Source organism: Falco biarmicus, chromosome 1, assembly GCF_023638135.1.
Source record: "Falco biarmicus isolate bFalBia1 chromosome 1, bFalBia1.pri, whole genome shotgun sequence".
NCBI classification, from domain to species: domain Eukaryota; kingdom Metazoa; phylum Chordata; class Aves; order Falconiformes; family Falconidae; genus Falco; species Falco biarmicus.
The window spans coordinates 79,973,490-79,998,440 of record NC_079288.1 but is presented as its reverse complement, the minus strand read 5'-3'; the positions used below and the strand labels follow the sequence as shown (position 1 = coordinate 79,998,440).

The window sequence follows — 24,951 nt, the reverse complement described above, 5'->3', positions numbered from 1 at the left end:
ATGTTAAAGTTGTGTAAATTTTCATCATGAATGAAATTGAACTAAAGTCTTGTCAACATGCTCATTCACTCATTTAAGTAAATTTTCCCTATCATAAAACAAAAACAGTGATGAGTAAGGAAGAAAGAGAGGAAATAGAGAAATTCTGTCTCCAATGTTGTAAACAGTTTCTTTAAATGCTAAAGCCTTCAGTAAAATATTTCTAAAAAAAATAAAGCAAAACCAAAAGAGATTCTAAAAACATCAAAACTCTATAAATACTCATAAAAATGAGATACTTCAGTGCTATTAGTACAGTCAAAATTGGCACATGACTCAAGAGTATTGGAATAAATATACTGAAAAGAAACATGGCACAAAAATGCATTCTGAATGCAAGAGATACTCAGAGAACACAGACCAACCATAACAAACAGCATGCACACTCTGACTTTCTCTAGGAGCATATCGACTCATCTTAGTTATAGGTGGTTTTACTGACTAGAAAATATGACACTAACGGCTTTGATGCAAAGGTCTGAGAAAATGCATAAACATTGTAATCTCTGTTAAGACAACCCACCATTATTTTAGTGAAGCCAACATCACAGCATAATTAGCTAAAAATGATTTTGTTAGCCTGGATGACATTAAAAATTCTTGTCGAAAGTCTCCTATATATGAACCTGTCTGACTTGTCTCTATCCCCAGTGCTTTCCAATTAACATACTTTAAAAAAAAAAACATAGAAAGCACACATGTAAAATCAATGCAAACGTTAAGACCCGTACCATCTATTTTAAGTCAATATTCATTTCAGCAGACAGTGTACGAAAACAAGCTTACGAAAATTACATTGCTAACAGTGCAGTTTCAAAAGCAGCCAAGGCATTGGTTCATTTCTGCAAAAAAAAATAGGAAGATGCAATCACATCTTTGCTCCCAGACTCGGTGTCTGGCTCCTTACGTTGCATCAGCTCTGCCAAAGCCTTCTAAAAGCTGTGAAGGAAAGGGACAGGGAAAAAACAGGACACTTCAAATATGCACAGCAGCTCATCACTATTGAAATACCTTGTAGAACACCCTGTTTGTACTGGAATCCAATTGTGACTATAGACTACAAACTTTCAGAAAGAGTACTGGCAGTATCACAGATCACCCTATAGCCTTAATGATGCCTGGGACAAAATGCCTGAAATTATAGAGCTATCACAACAGTTTTGATAGCATGATTATGACAGTCCACCTTGTTTGGTGTGCACATGTGGGGATGCTAAAGATGTAAACCCCATTGGGATAGTGTTATGAAAAGGGAGACAAACAGGCAGCATCTCACCCACACTGTCCATAGACAATCCCAAAACTATTCCAAAACCACATTTGAGTTTTATCTCATAGGTAAGTAGTCCATTCACTCCAGAAGACAGCTCAGAAGAGAAGTAATAGAGATACAGTGTGGATAATCAGAAAAACTGGTTTGCTAAGTTAATTAACAGACTGATTTTTGATGGCAATTGCTTGGAGGGGTCTCTACTTCAAGAGATTCTCTCCCCCATTAGAATGAATACCAGATGGGTAATTCATTATTCATATTTCAAACACTATTAGGAACACCCATTTTCTAATAAATAAGCATGCAATTCTCTTATCATGCATTCACTATCAGAAAACATTACTTATATTTGTTAGAGAGACTGAGGTATGTTAAATAGTTCGGGTTCTTTACGGTCCTTCTTTGAACACATTAACATTGAACATGCCCCAATTAGTTTCCCTTTTAAATTGCATTCCTGCTTTCCAAATTAAAGGTTAACGTACTGCTTTGATTGACAGGTTAAATTATTTTATTTCTTTGCCTTTTGGGGTAAGCTAGTAAAAGCATTTCTCCTGGGGAGAAATAGGAATGGGTTTTTTTTTTATTTATTTTTCAGTTGGTCTGGGAAGGTACAAAGTTTATTTATCTTCAGCATAACCTGTTCTAACTAAAAGGAAGGAAATGCCCCCTGAAGCCCACTACTTTATGCTTTTTAGTTTAATGATAAAAACATCTTCTGAAGTACAGAAGTGTAAACTCATTAGTAGCATTTCAGTTCTTTCTGCTGCAGAAGCCTGGAGGAAAGAAACCTTAATACAGAATATCTGATTCTAGCACTGATTATAACAAATTATAACATCCAATTATATGCAATCTTTATATCTTGAGTTAGGACTTCTCTCTTTTCATTCTCAAAGAGGCTTGACCTTAATTGGCTTTATGCTTTTCCACCTCACTCATGACTTACTGTGGGTATATTACAAAATAATTTGACTGAAGAATTTTAGCATTTATATTTACTTTTAGGACTCAGATACACAGGTTCTCATGGAGTAGAAAATAGTTAAAATGCTATAGCAGGAGACTACAATATAAATAACACTGTTGAACGTGAAAAATGCATTAACTATGCAGCACACATTATAGAAGAAGAAACTAAATGAGACTGAGTGCACAGTTAAACTAAAATAGATGAATACATGGAGAGCCACTGAAGTAAAGTTGTATCAAGAAGCCCCCTCTAAGCTGCTGCAATGCATAAGTCATAAAAATTCATGTGAATAAGCTTATCTACAGAAAGAAACCCACATAAAGCCAAAAATACACATCATCCATACATCAGATGTGAATTTGTCTGAAAGATCACAGGAGAGTTTATCTGAAAAAGAAATCCTGCTCTGTACCTAATGTCCGGTCATTTCTCCTTAAACCTATGAGTAAATCCCTCCTGGACTCCATTTAAGGCCTTAAAGGAAAAAGGACAGACAGATCCATTACCTTGACAGATCCATTACCTTCACAAAAAAAAAAGAAAGATAAAGAAACCTTTGTTTGGAACTCCATCTCCCACAACCACTGCAGCAAAGGGGATGGGGTTTTTTTTCTATTTGAATTCTCACTTTATCTGATTTACACTTGTCTTTTGCTTTAATCACCCCTTTAAGGCATTTTAAAACATGGTTAAAAATAAACTACCTCAGCAAATATTCAGCTGAAATTTGACATAACATCATAGTAACTGCAAAAATATCTACAATATTTATGATTTCTGGCAAGGATCTTCACAATCCTTTAACACTTACTAGAGTGACTGGGTACTGCAATGTATCTTCTATATCAATAAATGTTTCAGAAACAGATGGTATAAGTTCCATAAACATTTCACACAAAAAAAGCTATGCCAATGTTTTTCCTTATAAGGAAAACGCAGCCTTAGGCAACCCTGCATGCTAACCTTAGCAGCATTATTTTGGAGAAAAACAACCCTTAAGAAAAGTAGATTTTGTGTCATTATTAGCATGATGGGCCAAAGGTCACCTTGTATTGTATGCAGTTGTTCATGACAGCTGCCTGTTCTTGTAAACTTGTAAACGCCTTTGCATCACATCAGAACATTTAGCAAACTGACCTTCATGATCATCTTTTCTGTTCTCTCCCATCACTTTCCCCCATCTGGATGCATGAGAAGCAAAAGCAGCATAACACTCCTCCTTTCCACTGTTAATTCAGAATCCTAGACACTGGATTTTACTCAGGAAAATGTACAAGCACTTCCTATAAATTGTTTGATGACAATCTGTATAGAAATATGTACCATGAAGGTAGGAAGATAGAAATGAAACCTGAACTGTGAACACAAGCAAAAGAAGAGCTAAGGAAGTCACTAGTATTGTGAGGATGAGAACCTCTCAGGACAAGTTTCTGCCAGGACTCCAAAAGTCACCATACCAGTCAGGACCTGCAAGGAGCCACATGAGCCCACCCATGCAAAGTAGTCAAACATAAATGTTACATCTAACATCTCTACTCCTAGGTAAGAGCTGTAGAAGACCATGGTCTTTCTCCCAAGACTGCCCAAAGATTCTAATACCACTTGTACCCACAAAGCTTAAGGCTAGTACCTGCCTAGACAGTTAAGCGGTACTCAAAGCTGCACAGATAAGAACTGACAATACTTTTGGGCACAAGTTAAAAGGACAGTGGCCTTGTGGATTCCCTCTAGCCTTCATGAGCCAAGTCCCACTTCTGCATCTATTCCCCCTCTCCCAGAGGGCCAGAGGTCAGGTCTTTGTTGAGAAAGGCCATGATTAAACCAAACAGAACATTTCTGCAGGTAGGTAGTCACTACTTGTCTACTGTTATTCCCCTGCTTATGACTTGATTAGAGCCCTTGAAGCAGTCTGCAGCTGTCTCCTCCCACACCAGGTTCTGCACGCCCATCCACACAGCTATGGGCTGTGACAGAACTGGAACACAAAAGGCCTCACCAGTCCCTACAGCCAAGTCAGTATGCTTCCTAAGCTCCAAATAAAATAAAATATATTCAAATATGCCCTTAAAAAGACCACTTTAGCAAAAAAAAAAAAAAAAAAAAGAGAGAAAGAAAAAAAATCCCAAGCATCTAGCGGTCCAGAAAGTCAAATAAATCACATTCCAGCCACAAGCATGTACATCAAGATCATCATAGCCAAAGACAAGCAAGGAAGCAGAAAGAACCCAAGTGTCACAGCTATATAAGCATCTGGCAAGACTTCCAAAGTAACAGCATAGCCAGCTTAGCCCTTCACTACTATGAGGCCTGAAGCCAAATTTCAGAAGAGCTGCTTTTTTTTTTTTTCCCCCATAATCCCCAGGGTGCCTTCTAGGGTTTACCAATCCCTTAACAAGGAATAGTTCACAAACACCAGGAATTTATTACAAAGAAGTATTCAGTTAAAGTCTAGAGAGACCATGTGGCTCAAGATTCTACAGGTTTACTCCAGGTAATTTTAAATTTCAGATAATATTAAATTCTGATCCACAATAACAAAGTATTAATAAAAAAAATGTTTGAGAGTGAAACACACATTTAATAAGCTTTTTCTATCCACCATTTACAAACAATATGGCAACTGCTAGACTTAAGTAAAAATGAACATTTCATGTGTTAAAAATATTACATATTTTATATAAATAATACTATTTTTTAATTCTAACTAAAACGTAAATCTTCTAATAGCCTCACTTACTGGATTTTTGGCTGAAAGCCTGCCAGTCACAGTTCCTGTCTGATTCCATGTAGAGGAAATAAATCCCTGTAGTCAAAGTAAAGTAAAAATTCCCAAAAAGAAAAGGATGAAACACACAGTTAAGTTTTATTTAAAGTAAACATCAAGAAAAATAACTTACTGTAATCAGGACTACAAAATAAAAAAATATTTTATCCTTTTACATATACAAAAATTCTTAATCTGTAAACACTGCAATCATTTCACACTTTTGATTTACTTGAAATACAGTACCTTACAGTATACTTTTTATACTTCTACCTTTCTCATGCATGTTTGTAGTCCATCCACATAAGTTGATTTCATCTTATGAACCTAAATTATATTAAAGTTTAGATAAATGCTTATTTATAAAAACCAAGATATTTTTCAAATTAAAGATCTTAATTTCCAAATGCATGTTAACTTGTACACTTCTTTTAAAAGACAGTTTTATCTCAGTAAATAACGGATGTATACTCACTAATAGCTTGACCTAACAGCATAAATTAGGTAGAGTGCTCAGTTATACCCTAAAGCCAGGTCTTTGCAGATGCTAGTAAATGAACTATGGGAATTTATTCTTCTACATCTTATATCCGCAGGTCAATAAACTACACAAAAAAGCCACACATGCACAGAAAAAGAACCTACCCAACCACCCTAACACTTCTTTTTTTTTTCCTAAATCTTGGAAATTCATCCACTGACAACCCAAACATTAAGTGTGAGAGCAAACTAACTAGGTTGCTTTGGATTTTCAAGAGGCTCGTCACCTAAAAAAAACCTGTAAGTCATCTCCTTCACTTCAGAACTCAAAAAAATAAATGTTTTGTCCTAATAGTGTGCTTTATAGCACTAGGCAAATTTAACAGTGAAGTTTTCCAATTGTTTTTGCAAGAGTTGTTTGTTAGAAATAATTTAACACAGTGCAAAGCAGAAGTAAACATTAAATTTAAAAATTCTTAAGAATACCTACAACTTCAAAATTTAACTGAATATTTGAATGAACTTACATTAAAGCCAACTTTCTTATTTATTTAGCTGTGAATATGTTATCTTTCTTGCTAATTTTGTGTCAGTACAACTACACTATGCGAAAAGCATCAGCTCACCTGACGGTATTCTAAAACTATCTTTGGCAAAGGATGAAGCTCTTGCAACTTATTCAGCTGAAAAATAAAGAATGTGAATCACTAGTATACTTTTCTGTTAATATTATTAAATAATAAAACTTAACAGAATAAGTTTTGGAGGAAGACATTTTCTTGCCAAGCGGAATGGACAGAATACAGACTAATGAATAATGTCCTTCAAGCAATCTCACCCTAAGCCAAAGGAAACCTTCATTCTTTCTTGTCTTCATCAGGAGGACTGGAGATTACCCCTTCCCATTTAATTTCCCTTCCTGTCCCAGACAGGGACAAAAAGACATGCAGACATAAAAACTTTTCCACGACAACTTCAAAAACACTGGGGACATGGGTGTGGGGCATTACTTATGGACCTTTGTTTATTTTTTGTGCTAGACAGCATCAGTGCAAGAGAGAACATGATAAAAGTATACAAAACAATACATATATACACATATACATATTTATACATAAACACACAAAATCCAACAAGATAATTTATCCTATTGATCCCCTAATACAAGTTCCAGGAGACCTTGAAAAAAACCTTGAAATTGTCAAATCCAAAAGCAGTAAGATAAAGCATATTTCTGATTACCTTGATTGCAAATTGCCATAAAATTTTTAAGAAAGAGAATGAAATTACTAGAGAGCGGATATGTATAAATGCTACAAAAATATTTGGAACTTCAACAGTTCAGGGTAAAAAAAAAAAAAAAAAGAAAAAAAGATGCAACTGTACCAAAATGGAAATTTAAAAGCATATGTTTTTTTCTTGCTACCAGGGAAAAACATCATATTACAACTAATTATCTAGTATTTATCTATTGGAAGATTTCACCTTACCTTTAACCACATCTCAGCAGTTGTTAAAGAGGGTACTGGACTAGATAAAAGCATCGCTTTGATTACAGCAACAAGTCTTATGTTCCCACAAAATGATGACATGCATTCTATTTCATGGATCCCTCACATCTCCCAAGGCACTCTGTCCCTCTCCGAGATTACATACTTGATCTACGAAACCTCCTTCTCCTTGAGTAGTGTGTGGGTTTTATAGTTATCTGTTGGCATTGCCTCAGAAATCGCGTATGGTAGTTCAGACACTTGGCCCAAAAGCTGAATGTCCTCTTTTAACACATGAGAAACAAGTATTACCTTTCTGCCTGCCACAGGGCGTTAATTCTCACCAATGAGTTGTGTTCTTTAACTTCAATGTAAACTAGAACAATGCAGTTTCAGCACCAAGTCAGAAACAGGTGCAGCTGCACAGAGGCTTCTCTTCTAAGAAGGAATTCCATTCCTATTGTCTTAACAAAATGATCTATTAGTGATCTGGACAAGGGGATCGAGTGCACTCTCAGTAAGTCTGCAGATGACATCAAGTTGGGCGGGACTGTTGATCTGCTTGAGGGCAGGAGGCTCTGCAGAAGGGTCCAGACAGGTTGGACTGATGGGCCAAGGTCAATTGTATGAAGTTCAACAAGGCTCAGTTCTGGGTTCTGCCCTTGGGTCACAACAACTCCTTGCAGCGCTGCAGGCTTGGGGAAGAGTGGCTGGGAAGCTGCCTGAAGGAGAAGGACCTGGGAGTGCTGGTCAACAGCCAGCTGAACATGAGCCAACAATGTGCCCAGGTGGCCAGGAAGGCCAACAGCATCCTGGCTGGTATCAGAAATAGCGTGGCCACCAGGACCAGGGCAGTGACCGTCCCCCTGCGCTGGGCACTGGTGAGGCCACACCTCAAAGCCTGTGTTCAGATTTGGGCCCTTCACTACGAGAAAGACATTGAGGTGCTGGACCTTGTCCAAAGGACAATGAAGCTGGTGAATGGTCTAGAGAACAATGATGAGGAGTGACTGAGGGAGGTGAAGTTATTTAGCCTGGAGAGGAGGAGACTCGAGGGGGGACCTTATTGCTCTCTACAGGTGCCTGACAGGAGGCTGTAGGCAGGTGGGGTTGGTCTCTTCTCCCAGATAACAAGTGACAGGACATAAGAAAATGGCCTCAAGTTGTGCCAGGGGAGGCTTAGAAGGACAATAGGAACAATTTCTTCTCTGAAAGGGGGGTCAAGCATTGGAACAGGCTGCCCAGGGAAGTGATAGAATCACCATCCATCCCTGGAGGTGTTTAAAAGACATGTAGAGGTAGCACTTAGGGACATGGTTTAGCGGTAGACTTGGCAGTGCTTGTTTAACACTTAAACTTGATATTAAAGGTCTTTTCCAATCTAAATTTCTATGAAAAGGAAGGGGCAACCACATTTGCCTCAAGTTACCAAGAAGTCCGCAGTCTGGTCTTGACTTCATTTTTAGACAAATGTTTTTGGCAGGTTTCTCCACTTGCGTGGGATCACACATGAACGGCTTTATTTGCTCCTACACTAACAGAAGAAAGAACTGGAGAAGCCTCATATGTGCAATATTTATTGCACTACATCTGAAGATACATTTGATCTCTTGTACAGGCATACCAAAATATCTAAACTGTTTGGTCATTACTGCTCTAGGGGAACAAGACTCTGTCAAGGTCTTGCAAATATGACTCCAAATGCAACTGCTCTTACTGAGGACAAGCACTTCCACAGAGGGAGGGGAAAAAAAAAAAAAAAAAAAAAATTTAAAAAGCCAGAAGAAAATTCATGCCCACAACAAGTAAACAAGACCACGCAAAGAAAGTGACAACTCCCAATCCAAACCACAGGTATCAAATAATTGCCTGCAGACCTCTTTACTTAACATGAATGAATGAATGAATGAGTTAAGGGTCCATAAAAAGATGACAACATGGTTTTAGCCCAAATCTCCTGACAGCAAAGAGAAAGTCTGGGTTGTTATTTCCTTCAGTAGCAGATTTTTACATTAAAGTTCTTTTTCACCAGTGGTCTCTTTCACTCAATCAGTCATACTGAGCTAGCAAAACCTGACCAGTAAAGAAAGTCTCTCTCCTGTGAGGAGGATGGTCATACATGCATGCTGGTTACTCAAGTTTTTAACCCTTGTTTATAGCTAAAGTTTGGTTTTCCCCATCATGGAGTGCAACTTTCATTTCTGGCTTAAGTAAAAGAAGTGTGATTAGTACAATACAAAAATAAATCAAGATGGTTAGAAAAACTTTAGACAAATGATAATTTCATTGGAACATAACTTGGGAGTTTTGCTAAATCATTCAGACTCTTAAAACCCCTCCCCATCTCACCACAACTTCTGAAGTGGACACAAGTTGTTGTACTTCAGTTCTGTGAACTTTCTCACACAGTGCATGCAGTTTTAACTTTTCAAATAGTACCTACAGTAAGACAAACATAAGAGAAATGTTCCAGTGTTTCAAGTGCTGAAACAAAAAGGAAAATTATTTGGTGACTGAACTTAAGTCTAGAAAACAGACTTCAAGGAAAATAGAACATACTGTAGTAAAGAGGACTAACACAGAAATGAAAAGATCAAATCTTTATTTTTGAGCTATTGAAAAAAGTGTATTTGCTAAAATCAAATGCATAATTCATGTAAACACGTTCAAATACAGATTATCAAACTTTGCTAGATTTAAGAAAAATGGATGTGTCCACTAAAATCAGAAAATAACATAATATCAAAAGGATTCTGAAGTTGTAAAGACAATTTTATAAGCTTTATAATTCTTCTGCATCAATAACAATTTACAGAACTTACAACTTGCATAATAATAGTATAAATATTACCTGTCTGAGTTGATAACTGCTGGTCAAAAGGAATTGTTCTCCAGCAACTTGATGGGCTTCCTGTTCAAGCTCTTTGAGTCGCAACTATAAATTAGTAATCAGAATTATTCTGTTTACATTATTATTTTCTTCAACATCTGCTACTTCCTAGGTTAAAGAGTATATTGAACTTCTACTTAAAAACAGGGTACTTGATAATGTCTAATCATTGATGGCTATGAACATTTTGTTTAGTAGACTGCTTATATATATATATATATATATATATTCTTTAGTCTACATTTCTTCATGATCTGGGAAAGGAATTTACTGTAGAAGAAAGTACCAGAATTGTGGGAAAATAATTTAGATTACTGATTTACCAGAATAATTTGCATAGTTGTGTTTCTTACACATCTCTATAGTCTTCAGTAATCTGTCAGACCGCTATGATTATCTTACTTAGATTTTATGCTACAAAATAGGATTCTCCTGTAGCTATTTTTATCCATGGGGAAATGGCAAACTTGGAACTCTCAGAACATGTAAGTTGTAAAGACTGTTTTATTGACAAAGAGATAGAAATATCTATCTCTTCTCAGGAAGATGGTTACTGGTAACTGTAGGTTCAAAAGAGTCATTACAATTTTTACGCTCCAACACGTAACACAAAAGGACTTGTGCATTTTGCAAAGCAATCTCAGTTCTGGGACTTGAAGCAAATGCCTCCTTTTTGCTTGCCTGAATAAACATGGAAGTACCCTAAAAATGTAAATATTAGTTATAACAATAAAAATACTAGAAGCCCCAAACTGTCATGTAGAACATGACGAAACAAAAATATTCCTCTTCTTTTTAATCAGTTACCCTCCGTAAAAGCAGAAAGATGATGCTATACAATCTCCAAAAGAAAAAATAAAGACATTTACCGCCAGAATCTCTGATGTTTTTTTCAGTTCTTGTTTGTTCACGTGTATTTTGTGTGTTTCCATTACTGTAAATACAATTATATACTGAGAACACTTAAAATTGATAATTTTGATCTTACATGCTTCTTAATCTGTAAGATGGAAACAAACTCAGCGCTGCTGTTATGAAGCTAAAATCACACAACATTCTACTTGAGCATAGGCAGCAGCTGTGTGAAAAAAGTAAAGATTTGTATTTTGAACTGAACTTTCATACCTGCCAGAATTTTGATAAGTGGAAGTTCTAATGTGCAAAATAATTTCCACAAACCTTGAACCTGTAAAGCAAGATAAAAATAAATTCTTCAGTATCAGCCAATTTTAATCTTAAAACATACAGTGGTGTCATTATGTGGATCTGTTTTCCAGTAAGCAGTATTTCACTTTCTGTATAACCCCTTTTTATATGACAACACTGCTCATGGAAAGAAATACTATTTAGTGTGAATTGTAGTATCTAAATACTGTAGGCCATTATCACTTCATTTTGTGGGGAATCATAATGCATTTTCTAATAGTAATCATTTTGTACAGGTATAGTAATAAAGAAATATACATACCCCGTTTTTCTAAAAGGTTCATTTTTTGGAACAAGCTCCATTATAACAGAACATAGTTATCCCTTCTTCTTTACTCACCTGAACAATTAAACAGCCATTCAGAATTCATAACTTTGTTTTCATCAGGAAAAGACTAAAAGATGATAGGGTTATGCACCCAATTTACTTACAAAGAACAGGAAGCCTTTTTTCTCTAACCACTGAAGCAATCAGACAGCAACACTTGCCTAAACACTTCCTGTAGGCTGGCTCTCATTTTCTGTGCCTTTGATGCTTCCTATTGCCTTCCTTCACAGACTGTTTCATCATACTGCTGGGCCACTTAGATATCCAGATTAACATGGCTCCATCAACTGATGGTTTAAGTCCTACACTTACTACCATCAATCTCAAGGAAACCGCCTAGAATTCGGTGATGTACCTTTCACCAGAACCTGAGTGTATCCCTAAATTCTGACACTTTATCAGGTATATGACTACAGGGAGAAAACAAACACATGCAAAAAACCAGTAAAAGACTTCTTGAGATTCATTCTGAACTGCAATAAGGGCTAAAATAGAATGAAATAGTTCAGTTGGAAGGGACCTACAACAATCATCTAGTCCAACTGCCTGACCACTCCAGGGCTGACCAAAAGTTACAAGCATATTATCAATGACATTGCCCAAATGCCTCAAACGCTGAGAGGCTTGGGGCATCAACTACATCTCTAGGATGCCTGTCACAGTTTTTGACCAGCATGCAGCTAATACAATCTAGAGCAAAAGATATGCTGAGAGCTTTTGTACCAAAGGAACGTATAAAAAAAACCCCAGCTACGGTCTGTTTTAACTCTATTAACACTTTTTAGACTGTTTCATATAGGTTTAAAATACAAAAAGAAAAGTCACAATATTCTAAACAAAGCCTGTTCTTAGTTAACAGTTAACTGTTGCAAAGGAAAGTTTCTTCTAAAGATTAACTTTGAGACTAACCATTTTGTCCAGGAAAAAATGGCAAATTTGATGGGCAACTTTATTTTAAATGTTGACCAGCACTGTAAACCAGTATGGACTGAAGCCTTCTATTTAACTCAAGAAAAGATTCCGATTTGAATGAGCAGCACATCATTAACTCTCTTTAATTAATGGTAATACCTCTGAAGTTGTATCTGAGTAACTACTACTTGTATTTTACCTGCAAGTCATGAGCAAGATCCATCATTACATTATAAAGCTTCTCCAAGTTCACACCTAAGTTTTGATACTGCTATAAAAAAAAATTAAAAAATAATTTTAGTGCTAACATGAAAATATTTAGAATACTATTTATTTTAAAAGGGATAAAACCATTTTTCTGTATGTCTCCTGTTATATTTAACATTTTAGTAATGTTCTTAAATCTCTGACAAACACAATTAAAGAACAGTACAGATCATGAATATTCAAGGTTTACCTGTTCTTTTATTTATCTTTTGCACAGATCAAGTATGGGGAAATAGTATCACTACGCTGCCTTTTACATTGACGTCAGAATTCTATTGCTATTTGTAAAGTAAGGAAAAATTGCTTGCAATTTTCTTTCTCTTATCAGTACTACCACTCTTCTGTGCCTGAACTATTCACTTCCTTCCCTTCTGTTCCATAGGTGTTCTGTACAGAGCCATGCCACCTCCTTCAGTTGGCTAGAAGACCATTTTGAAGTGTATACAGACACTAAGAATATGATTGTTAGCTCCGAGAACATGATCACTAAAAATAAACTTAATGTTAGCCAATGAAATTTATCAGGCTGATACAGAAAATGTAAACAAAGTGCTGCTTTTCTTTACTAAATTCCTGTGAGGAAAGATGGGAATGTGAAAAATGCTGCAGACAGATTTTCTTTCCTGTAGCCTATATCATCAACAATGACCGTAGAATCAAAATTATGGAATAAATTTACATCCAAGCCATTAAGTGCAAAAATACTAGCATTGTCCCGCAAAATTCCTGGGTCACAAACCATAGAACCTAGGACAGCATTCTAGAGGACTTGCACTTGCCTGTTTGTATAATCCTCCCCAAGAATCACACCCTGGTCTGTGCTGGAGGTAGTAAAATAGGTTACATGGAATTAAGCATCATGTTATCATAGTTCCTCATTTTCTGTGTAAAACAGTGAACTTTAACTAATGGTTCTTTGTGTAAAGAGGCATTTACTCTGTGTTGATAAATACTTCTGAGGATATAGCTGAAATATTGGGGTATCTTGGCCACAATACTTTAAGACAGACATTAAGAAATGCCAGATAAGCTAAAGAAGAGAACAAAAAGTAATAGTAAATTTAGAAAACATGACCTACAAAGAAATAAATTAAGCTTATTTAGTTTAGACTACTAAGTTGGAGGAGGGGATCATAACAGTTTTTATAAAGAGAACATATATATATTGTTTTCATGTACGCTAGGTATAGAACAATTGGCTTAATGGAACCTGCTTAATCTGCAGACTACATTTTTTCATGAAGTTAGACTAGCATCTCTAAGAGACAGTCCGCATTTTGATTGCTTCAAAAATGTATTTAATATTTTTTGTTTATCTCTAGATTGCAGACTTCATTGCTCATCGTGTCTTTAACCCCATCTCCTCCTAGTTTCTTCAACTTGTAGTTACAGCTGCAGGATTTGCCAAGTAGTACCACTGCATTCACTTTATCCACTGTCTTCATCATAATTTAGGAAACTGCTAGCATAGTACCCCTCAGTCTTTCCATCTCCATTTCAAATAACCACAATTTTTATCACATCTTCTTAATAAAGGATGTTCCATCCTCTGACCTTTTAGAAGCCCACTGTGCCTTTCTTGAAATGCAGAGACCAGAACTGCGCAGTCTTCAAGACATGGGTACACCAAGGTTTTCATTGGTAAAAAAAAATCATGTTCCTTTTCTTCATCTCAATACCTTTCCTTATGGTGCCTACATTTTGTTAGCTTTTTGGCTGCTGCTGCATACTGAACCAACATAAAGCTGGCAACAATGACTCAAAGATCTCTTTGTAAATTGAAACTACTCTGCACACATAACTTTCAATTTATGCTCAATTAGCACTCAATTTAGTGAGATCCTTTGTAGAGTTCCATACCCTGAGCTCAGCATCTGACTAGCCAAAAAAGGTAGATGTAAGATTCACTATACATAAGGCATTATTTTAATAAGGGTAGTTAAGAATTCCAAGAAAGATTATTATATAAAACAAGAGCTGTACTAGAAAGGAAGGAAACTGGAAGAAAACCAAATCCCTGAAAGGAAAGACTGAGAAAAGGAGTCTGACAGGGAAAACCCGTAAGACTACAGAATCTTGAGCAAGTACAGAAACCCAGAATGCAAGACAATTCTCCCAGACACAGTGCAGTGCTGACTGCAGATTCCTGTCCATGACAGTTTGGAAAACAAAAAAATATTAAAAAAAAAAGATCAGCACGTAGAACTTTTTAGTAGAAGCTTACTATTTTATGTTTGACAACATGAGTGTAACGTACACCACATGGAGGACTCATCATCAGAGCATAAATCAATTTTGAGGCCAACAGAACTCTAACCAGTTTAGAAGATAATCTGGTAACACTGTTTCTTCCTCAATAGTCACATTGCTAAAGACTGACCTCGATTTGGCTCAATACTTGGTGAAAAGGGTATTCCAAGATCATTTCTGCTAAATTAATGCACATAGGCAGGGGTGAAAATAAATTTAAAATCTGCTTCCCAAATGAATTATCTCTTTCTGTCTAGAAGAATTTAAAAAGTTTTTAGAAAAAAAAGAAGAATATATTGACAGGAAACCAAAGGGCCATGAAATCACTTGGAAAGCTTCTCAATTGGAGAAGCACTGAGAGGGTTCCTTGGGCATCTTTTAAGCCATCAGTCTTCATGTTTGTCATTTACCCTATGCGTATATTAAAGGTATCCTAACTATTCTATGTTCAGTTTATTATTTGCATTCGTATCTTGGGGCTGATGGAACACTAAGAAAAACTCTCATACTATGAGCTGCAGAAGTTCTTGTTATACAGATTGCAACTATTCTACAGGTTTCTTACCTTACTGCTCTCATGAAATACCTACAGTTGGGCAAAAAAAATCTGCTCCAAAAGAAATATATTCTGCTTTCTCCAATCAAACTGAGCTAGAAAGTGTTTTCCTTACCAGAGCAACATCTCAGAAATTATGCTACCAGACTTGACTTTGCTACTTATTTCACAGTTTCATGGGTTTTATTTGATATATTCAGAATCTTTCCTTTGGTCTTTTTGTGACGAGAAGGAAAAAAAAGAGACTTATCTACTTGTTATCAGATTTACACTCCTCTAAGATTGCATAAAAAATTAAGACAATGCTTCCATTTGAATGAACCATCCAGTATTTTGTAAAGAACAAGATTAAGATTTTATCATCTCAAAGAATATATGCAATGTAACTAGATGTGCTATCACTCCACTATACTGGATGAATGATGGACTAAAACAGAAAGATTGCCACTGAGATTGTTTCCAAGAGTATTTTCTTAAGAACAGGCCTGGTGTCATAATACTATGGGCCTCCAGGGCTTTTAATCTGTCCAGCTAGAAGAATAGTTCTTTTGAAGCAAAAGCAGGTAAGAATAATGAAAGTATTTGGAAGATCTTCAAAAACCTTCCTAAAGGAGGGTCTATATAGTCTAAATAGATCTCAGAATTAAGGACTTATCTAAAAGAAAAAAAAACTAAATTCATATAAAAATTAATGGATACGAAAGCATCTTCCTCCCTTCAGGGAAGTAAGTTCCCTTCAGAGTCTGTGAGAAGGTATCTCTGGACACCTTTTTCTATCTGAACAGGGTCTTTTGCAATAATTGCTCCCTGAACTAGATGCCATTATCTCCTCCTTGTCTTCAGGATGATTCTTAAAATCTCCTGGTTACGTTTCTAGGGAATGAGGATATGCACAGACTGAGACACCAGTACATCTAAACACTTGATCCTGTGGCCTCACAGTGCAAGAGTCAGCTGTAAATCAACAGGTAAACATAATCCATCCCGCAATGTACAAAAATAAGTTTTGCACACAAAAGTCACAATTTTGGCCTACTGTTTGCAAAACAGTCCCATTAATCGATGAAAAACAAGTCTGGAACCAAAGCATTACAGCAGATGCAGACTGACAAGAGCAATGTTTCATCCATTATTTGATCCAAACAGAATGCAGAAGGAATTCAAATTAGTTGTGGCTGCACAAACACAACAGAACCAGAACTGACTGAAAATTAGTGTGTATTAAGATAAACTATAACACAGCATTGCTACAGAGGCATGCATTCTGGTACACAGCTGAGGAAGAACCTTCACAGGAACTTTATCAAATTGATGCAACTAATTTTTAAGAGAAGTGCTGAGCATAACAGAAGTGTGGGAGACACCTATTAGTTACAAGAAGTTCTGTTTCATGCTAAAAACAGATTTACCTGAGTTTTGGGGTAATCTTTGCTACAGACACATTTTCCTACAACATACCACAAAACATAGGGGCACTAGCTACTTAAAGCTTGGACCATAGTTGTTTTTATCTTGAAATGACCATATGACTCAAGATAACAGCAGATAAAACTGTACAGATTCTATATAAGCTGATGTCTGTTAGTGGGAAGTATATCCCAGCAGCAGAAGAGTTAAAATGGGGTAATGAATTCCACTGACAGCCCACATGGGTTCTCCATCTGCTCAAGGGCTATTAGCCTATACAGCTTCAGCACTACTTGTGTGGTGAGTAGACAATACGGACACCTACTGTACAGGCTTCCCCTGGGCCTACAGCAGACTTGAACACTGCAAGACTGAGGAAACAGTAGGCTACTTGAAGGCAGGATGCAGAGGGCTCTCTTCAAAGCTGAAACACCCAGATCCACCGGTGGTGATCCTTGTTTTGTAACAGTCTAGTTCTATCAGTGAGGACTTCTCTATACCAGACAGATTAATTGAAGCAGGCCAGTGAAAAATCATCAACCTGTCTCCAGGAAACACTGTCCATGCCCACTGGTTCTGGAACCAACAAGCTGTCTGTTAAATACTATGCTTCCAGCAACAGAGAGCTTACTTGACCCTATTCTGGAGGTGGAAGTAAGCCCAATGACAGGCTTCAATTGACCGCAAGATTCCTTATCAGCAAATGAAGCCATTGCAAGAGCAGTGGGATGTTTAGAACCTGTTTCAGGAAAGGTTTCAAGGTATATGGACTATGACTCCTTTTACTGAGCCTTTTGGCACAGCATCAAATATACGGACAAGCAGCAAGTAGCACATATTTTGTGCTAGAGAGGTGTGTGGGTGAACAGCAGGCTACAGAATAAAACAGCAGTCGTTTTAAGTACTATGCCAGGTATACAAGACCAGCACAATACAACAGAGAGCTTAAATAGAGTAGTGGGGCACAAGTGGATCTCTCTGGGAGTGAAGACAACTTCTACCAGCAAAGTCAGAGCAAGAAGGCTGAAGAGACAAACCTGGCAAAGAGCTAGGATTCACAGGAAGAACTGGGAGCCACTGAGCAAACAAAGAAGCTGAAAAGAAAGTGGGAGAGTCCAGGGAATAACGTAATTGCATAAGGAATCAGGGGTGGGAGTGTGGAATAATCACAGGATGTTAGAGGGACACATTAACTGGGACTTGGGTGAACAAGTCAGCATAAAGACTAGGAGATGTTTGGGGCAAGGAAACAAACTAGACCTGAAGTAGGGCAGGAAGGAAATAAAACTCTGGTATTTAACTCAGAGCTGGGAATCACGATGACAAAGTTGAGAAATGTTAACTAAGAATAGATGTGACAGAAAGAACAAAAGACTGAGTCAAGCTAAGGAAAGAGACAAGATTAAGGATGCTGACTCACAGGAGGGGATATCACAGATAAAAATAACCAAGTTTATTGCTTCTGCCTCTTTGCCTGTCCTCTGCCTGCACTAGTAGCTTAACCCACAAAGGCTATAGCATCTGAACAACTGCAGTTTATGGCTAGTGTTCTGAAGTAAACTGGCTCTGCTCTAAGACCACTTGACATCTGTGGATTTGTATCCTAGAAGCCCTACGTTACAATACTTGTGCCTGAACAAGCAAGGTCTCTGAAAAGTAGGTGGTTTCTTAAATAATAAAAAACCAAACCACAAATCACCAAACCACCGTTTAGTTTGCTACACATCTATTTTTATCATTTAAACAACCCCTGAAGGCTAATGTGCCCAGAGTAGATCACCATGGCCCAAAATACAAATATCAACATTTCATAACATTCAGTAAATAAGTTTCAACAAACAGTAAGACATTTCTATGGGGCTTGGAATAACTTCTCGATAAGTTCATCATGCATTCTCTTATTGAGAATAACAATTTACAGATTTTTCAAACACATGCTTGAAGGTTCACATTTGACTCCCTAGGAACACCTCAGCCTATGATGTGTGCCTTTACCAGCTGTGAAATTCAGCAAAATTGTTAATAACAACTAACTAAATAAAGGCTACAAGTTCACAGGAGTTAAGAGAATAAGACATTAAACGTTTTGGAAAGGAAAACTGAAAAGCAGAGAAGTGGAAAAAAAATAATCAGATTATACATTAATACTGTTGCTGACCACTTTTAAAGGAGAATTTTACAGCTGTTCCTGGAGAATATGACCCCATCTTGGAAGAATGCAGTGAACCTTCCCCTTCTCCCCTTTCTTTAAAATTAGATTTCCAACAAGTAATATTAATGTAGTAACTTTCTTCCTTCAGAAAAGCATTTTCTGTCTTTTTTTTTCTTGCAGTATTTTGTAAGTAAAAGCAATTCTTTCATCATTTCCTCCCCCTTTTAACCCAAGCGCAAACAATTTAAAACAAACTACTTACTGATGCATTTCTCAAAGTGCCCATATCTGTATTTACTGTTTCCATAGAAAAAGGCTTTTCAAAATACTTCTGTAGTAAACATTCAAAAGAGGGAACTGTGTCGCTGGGGTTTATCAGCCATGCTGCAATCCTTGGATCTAACACGACACTACCAGCAACTACAAAAATAAGTTATTTCTGAATAAAAACATTGAAATTACCTCCCATACTGAAAAATACCTATAAAGTGTTGCCTTTCCTTACATACACATCAAACAGACAAGCATTTAAACTACAAAAGTGTTAAAATATTGAATTTGGAGCTGTAACAAATAGTATCATGACTACATAGGAGTAAGTTCAATACTGAAAATTTTTGAAGAGGGGTTTTTTGTGGGTTTGGTTTTTTTCAAGTTTTAAAATGCAAGTAAACCTTTGGTTCTTAAGACTGACTGTAAAAGCCTCTCTTACTGCTGAAAAATTACAAACTGAAAGTTTTTCTTAAGAGTGTCTCCCTCTGGTACCATTTTGTTGTTGCTGTTAACTTGATTGATAGTCACAAAATTGCTGTTTGGGGTCAGAGGAGAGAAGATTTACTTCCTAGCAATCAGACTTCTAAGTTCTTTAATGTATACATGAATTCACATATCAATGCACAATGCATTGTTTCCAAAAATCTGAGCCTTTTGTCCTATAGGATCGTATGTGTTTATACTGCACTTTCTCTCATGTTCACATACATTGGATAGAGCAAGCCTAGTGCAGTTTCATTTCCCTTTTAACTACAATCTCAACATGCGTACTGTAGTATTACAAAGAAGAAAAGAGAAACACTAGTAACTAGAATGCTTTGTAATCTATTCAAAGATGGTCTAAGCAGCCTCTTCAGTATCCCCCAAGTTCAAATGACAGCTGACAGGTACATTTACAGAGAACTCCATGCTACACAACCTTACAGACTCAGTTACCTGGAAGCAAACTTTAACATCCATAATGCAAGTTACAGCTGCAGGACTATTCTAAAGACAACCAGGCTTGTTGACCTCCACTGACATAACTGTTGCTGAAAAGAACTTCATATGGCTGCTCAGCAAGTGTTAGGGAAGGAGACATCCTGCCCCTGAATCAACCTGAGCTCTGCTGGAGTGGCCAGATAACCAAAGGATACTTCATCTGCATAGTCTCATACCAAGATTTCATGTAGCTCGCTATCCTGACATACTCTGAATACAAACAGCTGTTCACCTCAAAAGCTAACAGATGCTAAGGAACAGCCTTGGAAATTGTCTCAAGGATACCCTCCCGACAGTAGCACTAAGTCCTTCTGTGATCAGAAGGACAGTCTCAGCCCTGGAATCATGCAGCTTCGTAAAGTATGTCAAACTCTGCATTCACTCACAAAACTTTGGATGTGTCCATGGGATTTCCACTGCTTTTTGAACAGGAAGTAATCCCTACAGGAATTAAATGAAACTCCGACAACTATAACAGACAGATTTGCTGTGAACTCAAATGATGCACAGTAAAGAGGCAAACTAAGCAACTCTGCCTCACTGATGGGCAGCAACACTCCACAGCTGATGGCTGTTGGAAAGTGCCAAGAGGCTGCAGGAAGGTTCTGCCTAGTGAGGTGATGGACATTCATAAGCTTAAGAGAAGACTGCATGAAAAGAGCACCGAATTTTCTACCACCACCACTACCACCACCTTACAAAGGATACGCGGAAGAACAGAATCCTGTTACCAAGTAGTCTCTGAGATACCTCAAAGATCCTTTTCTCATATCTCTATTTACAATGAGCACGAGACAGTCTCTAACTGCAAAAGGATAAAGAATCAAACTCCCCAACCATCCATCCATTCCTTCCTTCCCAAGTACAATTTTCACCAAAGGTGAGGGTAGTCATCACCACCAATTCAGTCTTGGAGAAAGGAAGACATGTGCAAGGTGAGGAGGAGGAAACTCGAGACAGAACAAAGCTGAAAGGAGTGAAGCAAAACCAGGATCAAACTTGGGTAAGTAAGGAGTCTGCGCTGATAAAAACATACTTTCCTCAAGACTGACATGGTACTCAAATCCTGTCCTTCTACTTCGAAAAATTAGTGAATCTCAATGGCAAAGCATACCATACCTAGTCATGGCTAATGTATGTATGCCAATGGTTAGTACACCAGTTTCAGAATAACGGCAATCATTCAACTGTTTGCAGTCAATATTGACATAGAGAGAAATTTCAGTGTTTGCTTGATTTACAACGATGAGATTTTTACCTTTAAAACAGTAGGGGTTTTGTGTTGCTTTTGGGGTGGGTTTTGTTTGCTTTTGGGTTTTTTGGGGTTGTTTTGGGGTTTTATTTCTTTATTTTTTACAATACAGAAATAATAGGTGAAGAAGCATTAACTTCCAAAGCTTAAAAAAAACCCAAACCATACAACTGGGCAAGAATTCTTTTGGACACTACAAACTTCAAATGCAAATCCTATGCATCAGTTAGGATCTAACCTAGTATTTCTTGTGTGTACAGGAAAATAAAACTGTCACTAGTGCCTGTACCATCACATTTCTTCCCCCCCTCCCACTCCCACGACTACGTGTCTTTTGTCTAGATCTTCACACCAGATTCTAAATCATCATCAGTTTACTGTGATTTACTGATGAAACTTTTCAGATGCTGAACACAAGCTGAAGATTCTCCATAGAAGGAGTCCTTCCTGAAAGATCACACTTATTTTGGAGTAGTATGATACACAGAATGAAGAAAAAAACCCAGAAGATGGTATTTACATCTTATATCTTCTGCTTGTAGTTGCTTTTACACCCCTACAAAAGTGTCTTACTTGTTCCCATCAAAAAACCAAGGACTCATTCAAGTAATTCCTAATTCTGACAACTATGAGCACCTCTGGTATTTATTTTAGTCTTTCCTCTTGAGCAGAGAAAGTTTTTCTAGGGAACATGAAACATGCAGCAGTTTGACTTTTTAAGCTATAGTCATGACTACGTTGAGAGCTTTTGTTTCCACTGGAAGCTATCCTTAAATTATTCAATTATTTGATTCCTACTCTGAGAAGAAATACATCATCTTGACATGCCAAGCCTCTGGCCACAGCCTCCCCCACAAACAGTAGTCTTTCCCATGGTGCTAAAATTCTTAATCACCAATCTAGTTACTTGTACACCTAGTGGTTTTAACAGAAACATCAAAAGCCAGATATTATGGGATTGGATCATAGATTAGATTAATTACCTTGTTTCCAGCTAATTTCATTACCATAAACTTGAAGTAGAGTCCTCAGGAAATCTTTTGCATTGAAGCAAATAATTGGAACTTTGCAATGTAGCATTTGAAACAACACTTGCCTGCACAGAAGTAGTTCATTAACACACACTATATTGCTACTAGATATAGTGAATTATTTACATTATACATTTAACTAGCACCTAATACTAAACAGTTAATACAAGACATGTCTTTATTCCTCTAAGAACAGAATACTGTATTTGAATATTAAATTCTCGATTCAGTAACACCTGAAGCTTCATTCTATAATAAATTAAACATCTTAGCAGGTATGCCTTATCATGCATTCATAAAGAAAACAATTTTGATTTGACACTCAAAATTGAATCCAATCTTAATCCGAAACAGCAACTGGCACCCCTTTAATACACCCAAATAAGATCACAGAGGCTTCTGAATTAATTTAGTATTGTAAAACCACGATTTAAAAAATACTAGACAAACTAAATCACCATCATTGCCTAGTGCTAATATGTTATTTATATCTAGAATGTTTCATCTTTACAACATTTTTCCACTCCTTTTGCAAGTGTCTATAGTTCCCACATCCTTGCTATTTTAAAGAGATTTTACCAATTATATATATTTATATATAGATTTACTAATTGTGTCATTTTTAATAAGGTCTATTTTGGGCAATATAGAAAAACTGTTTTCTTATAGAGCTTTCAAGTTTATCTGTAGAAACCACAGTACCAAGTTTTTGGACATACTAGAAACTGTAGCAATCATAAGGTATTATTGTATACAGTGTAGATCCACTATTAAACAACTGCGCCATTCTTACAACAAATAATTACCTATACATTTCATCTAAATGCCACCCCACTTACTCAACTTGTTTATTATCAAATTTTTACTGTTCATACATATATGCTTTATTGATACTAGTATCAATTCAGACCAACTTAAATTCATACTAACAAGTTATTAAACTAGCTGTCATATAACTCCAATATTACAGCTGGAGAAGTACAGGTAAGTGAAGTGATTTGTTTCCAGTCACAGTGGAAGTGGCAGAGATGCACCTAACAACCAAGTTCAACATCTTGAAAATGAATGCTCTTAATAACCCCAATTCAGCAGTTTACAATAAAGCAGTTACTACTGAAAGTCAAAATATTCTAATGAAGCTTTATGTGACTATTATACCTAAGAATCAGATTCAATTCTCATTTTATCAGATACTATTTCAAAGTTAATAGTGAGAAATAAAAAAGGATTTTGGTTATACTAACTGGAAGTTTAAAATTTAGTCCAACTATTAAACAGATACACAAAGCATTTACTTAAAAAAACTATCTTGCAATTTCTTTGTAACATTATTACTGAACATTAGGAAAACTTCATTAAGGATCTCAAAAGCCACTAAAAAAGTCTATTATGCTCAAAAAATTGAAAGTATCTGCTAAGCTCCAAAAGGATGTTTACTGTAACGACATCCATCAAAAATGTACTAGATAAGAAATGCAGTTCAGGAAACAGAAGATAAGATACAAAAAAGATAAATCTGGATGAAACGTAAGGTTTGTTGCTATATATAAGGTGTTCTGTCCATAAAGGATTTCTAGGTGAATGTAAACAGCTCCTACCAGAATCCCAGTCTAGTTCTATAGGGCTGCAGTTAGCAATATGCTGAGCCCAAAGGAATAGTCTATTCTTATTTGGTTTATATTAGCCCAGGCTTGACACACAACTAACACAGCTAATATGAAATTCAACAAACTTGACATGTAAGGTGATTAATCCTGTGCCAAGTAACCAACATCACCATTGCTAAAAGCCTATGTAAAACAAACCAGTATTTTTTCCTATATGCTCTCACCAAGCAAATTTCTTTTGAGCCTGTTGTTCTTGTTCCCAAAGAGATGACCGTTCAATTTGTAAATAAATTAATCTATCATTTTCATTAGCAGCATTCCAAGTATAATCAGTTGAAGAGTAACTGGGAGGGCAAGGGTGAGCAGTCCGATTCTTCACTAAGACAACAATTCCTTTTACTGATGAGGTTAAGACCTGTTAAGTATAATTACAATAGTGTTTCTTGTGACAGATTTTATGCAACCCTATAAAAAAATATAAAATCCAAAAATATTTCCCAAATATTTTACAATATGAAACCTATTATGTATACTAGAGTTATTGCATACATCATTGACACAGTAGAGGAGCATGCAAATGTTTCAGCCTTGAAACAAAATTTCATTGTGACAGACACAGTAAAAAGCAGGAAAAAACTATTCTAATTCAAACAATCTCACTCAAAGTATACAAATGCCTGTTTAGCCCAAGCAGTTTCTTTTTTTAAGTTTTACTTGGTAATGAAAAATAAAATGTAGTCAGAAGTATTAAGGTTTATCTCATTTTACATTTATATTCTGGTAAGCAATAACACACAAAATTTGTCCAGATTCTAGGCTC

The 24,951-nt window shown here is 36.5% G+C and overlaps 1 protein-coding gene across 1 annotated transcript in view; it reads right to left on the bottom strand.

The window, feature by feature from the left end:
- POLN (DNA polymerase nu) overlaps positions 1 to 24,951 on the bottom strand; it is a 113,916-nt gene that overhangs the window by 72,455 nt on the left and 16,510 nt on the right. Inside the window, exons 5-15 of the mRNA XM_056339737.1 lie at positions 24,356 to 24,546; positions 22,477 to 22,589; positions 19,250 to 19,407; positions 12,555 to 12,623; positions 11,035 to 11,095; positions 10,779 to 10,843; positions 9,871 to 9,954; positions 9,369 to 9,458; positions 6,156 to 6,212; positions 5,323 to 5,376; positions 5,023 to 5,088 (exon numbers count right to left, since the gene is read on the bottom strand). Of these exons, the coding sequence (XP_056195712.1) occupies positions 5,023 to 5,088; positions 5,323 to 5,376; positions 6,156 to 6,212; positions 9,369 to 9,458; positions 9,871 to 9,954; positions 10,779 to 10,843; positions 11,035 to 11,095; positions 12,555 to 12,623; positions 19,250 to 19,407; positions 22,477 to 22,589; positions 24,356 to 24,546 (1,008 nt within the window). The remainder of the gene's footprint in view (positions 1 to 5,022; positions 5,089 to 5,322; positions 5,377 to 6,155; positions 6,213 to 9,368; positions 9,459 to 9,870; positions 9,955 to 10,778; positions 10,844 to 11,034; positions 11,096 to 12,554; positions 12,624 to 19,249; positions 19,408 to 22,476; positions 22,590 to 24,355; positions 24,547 to 24,951) is intronic.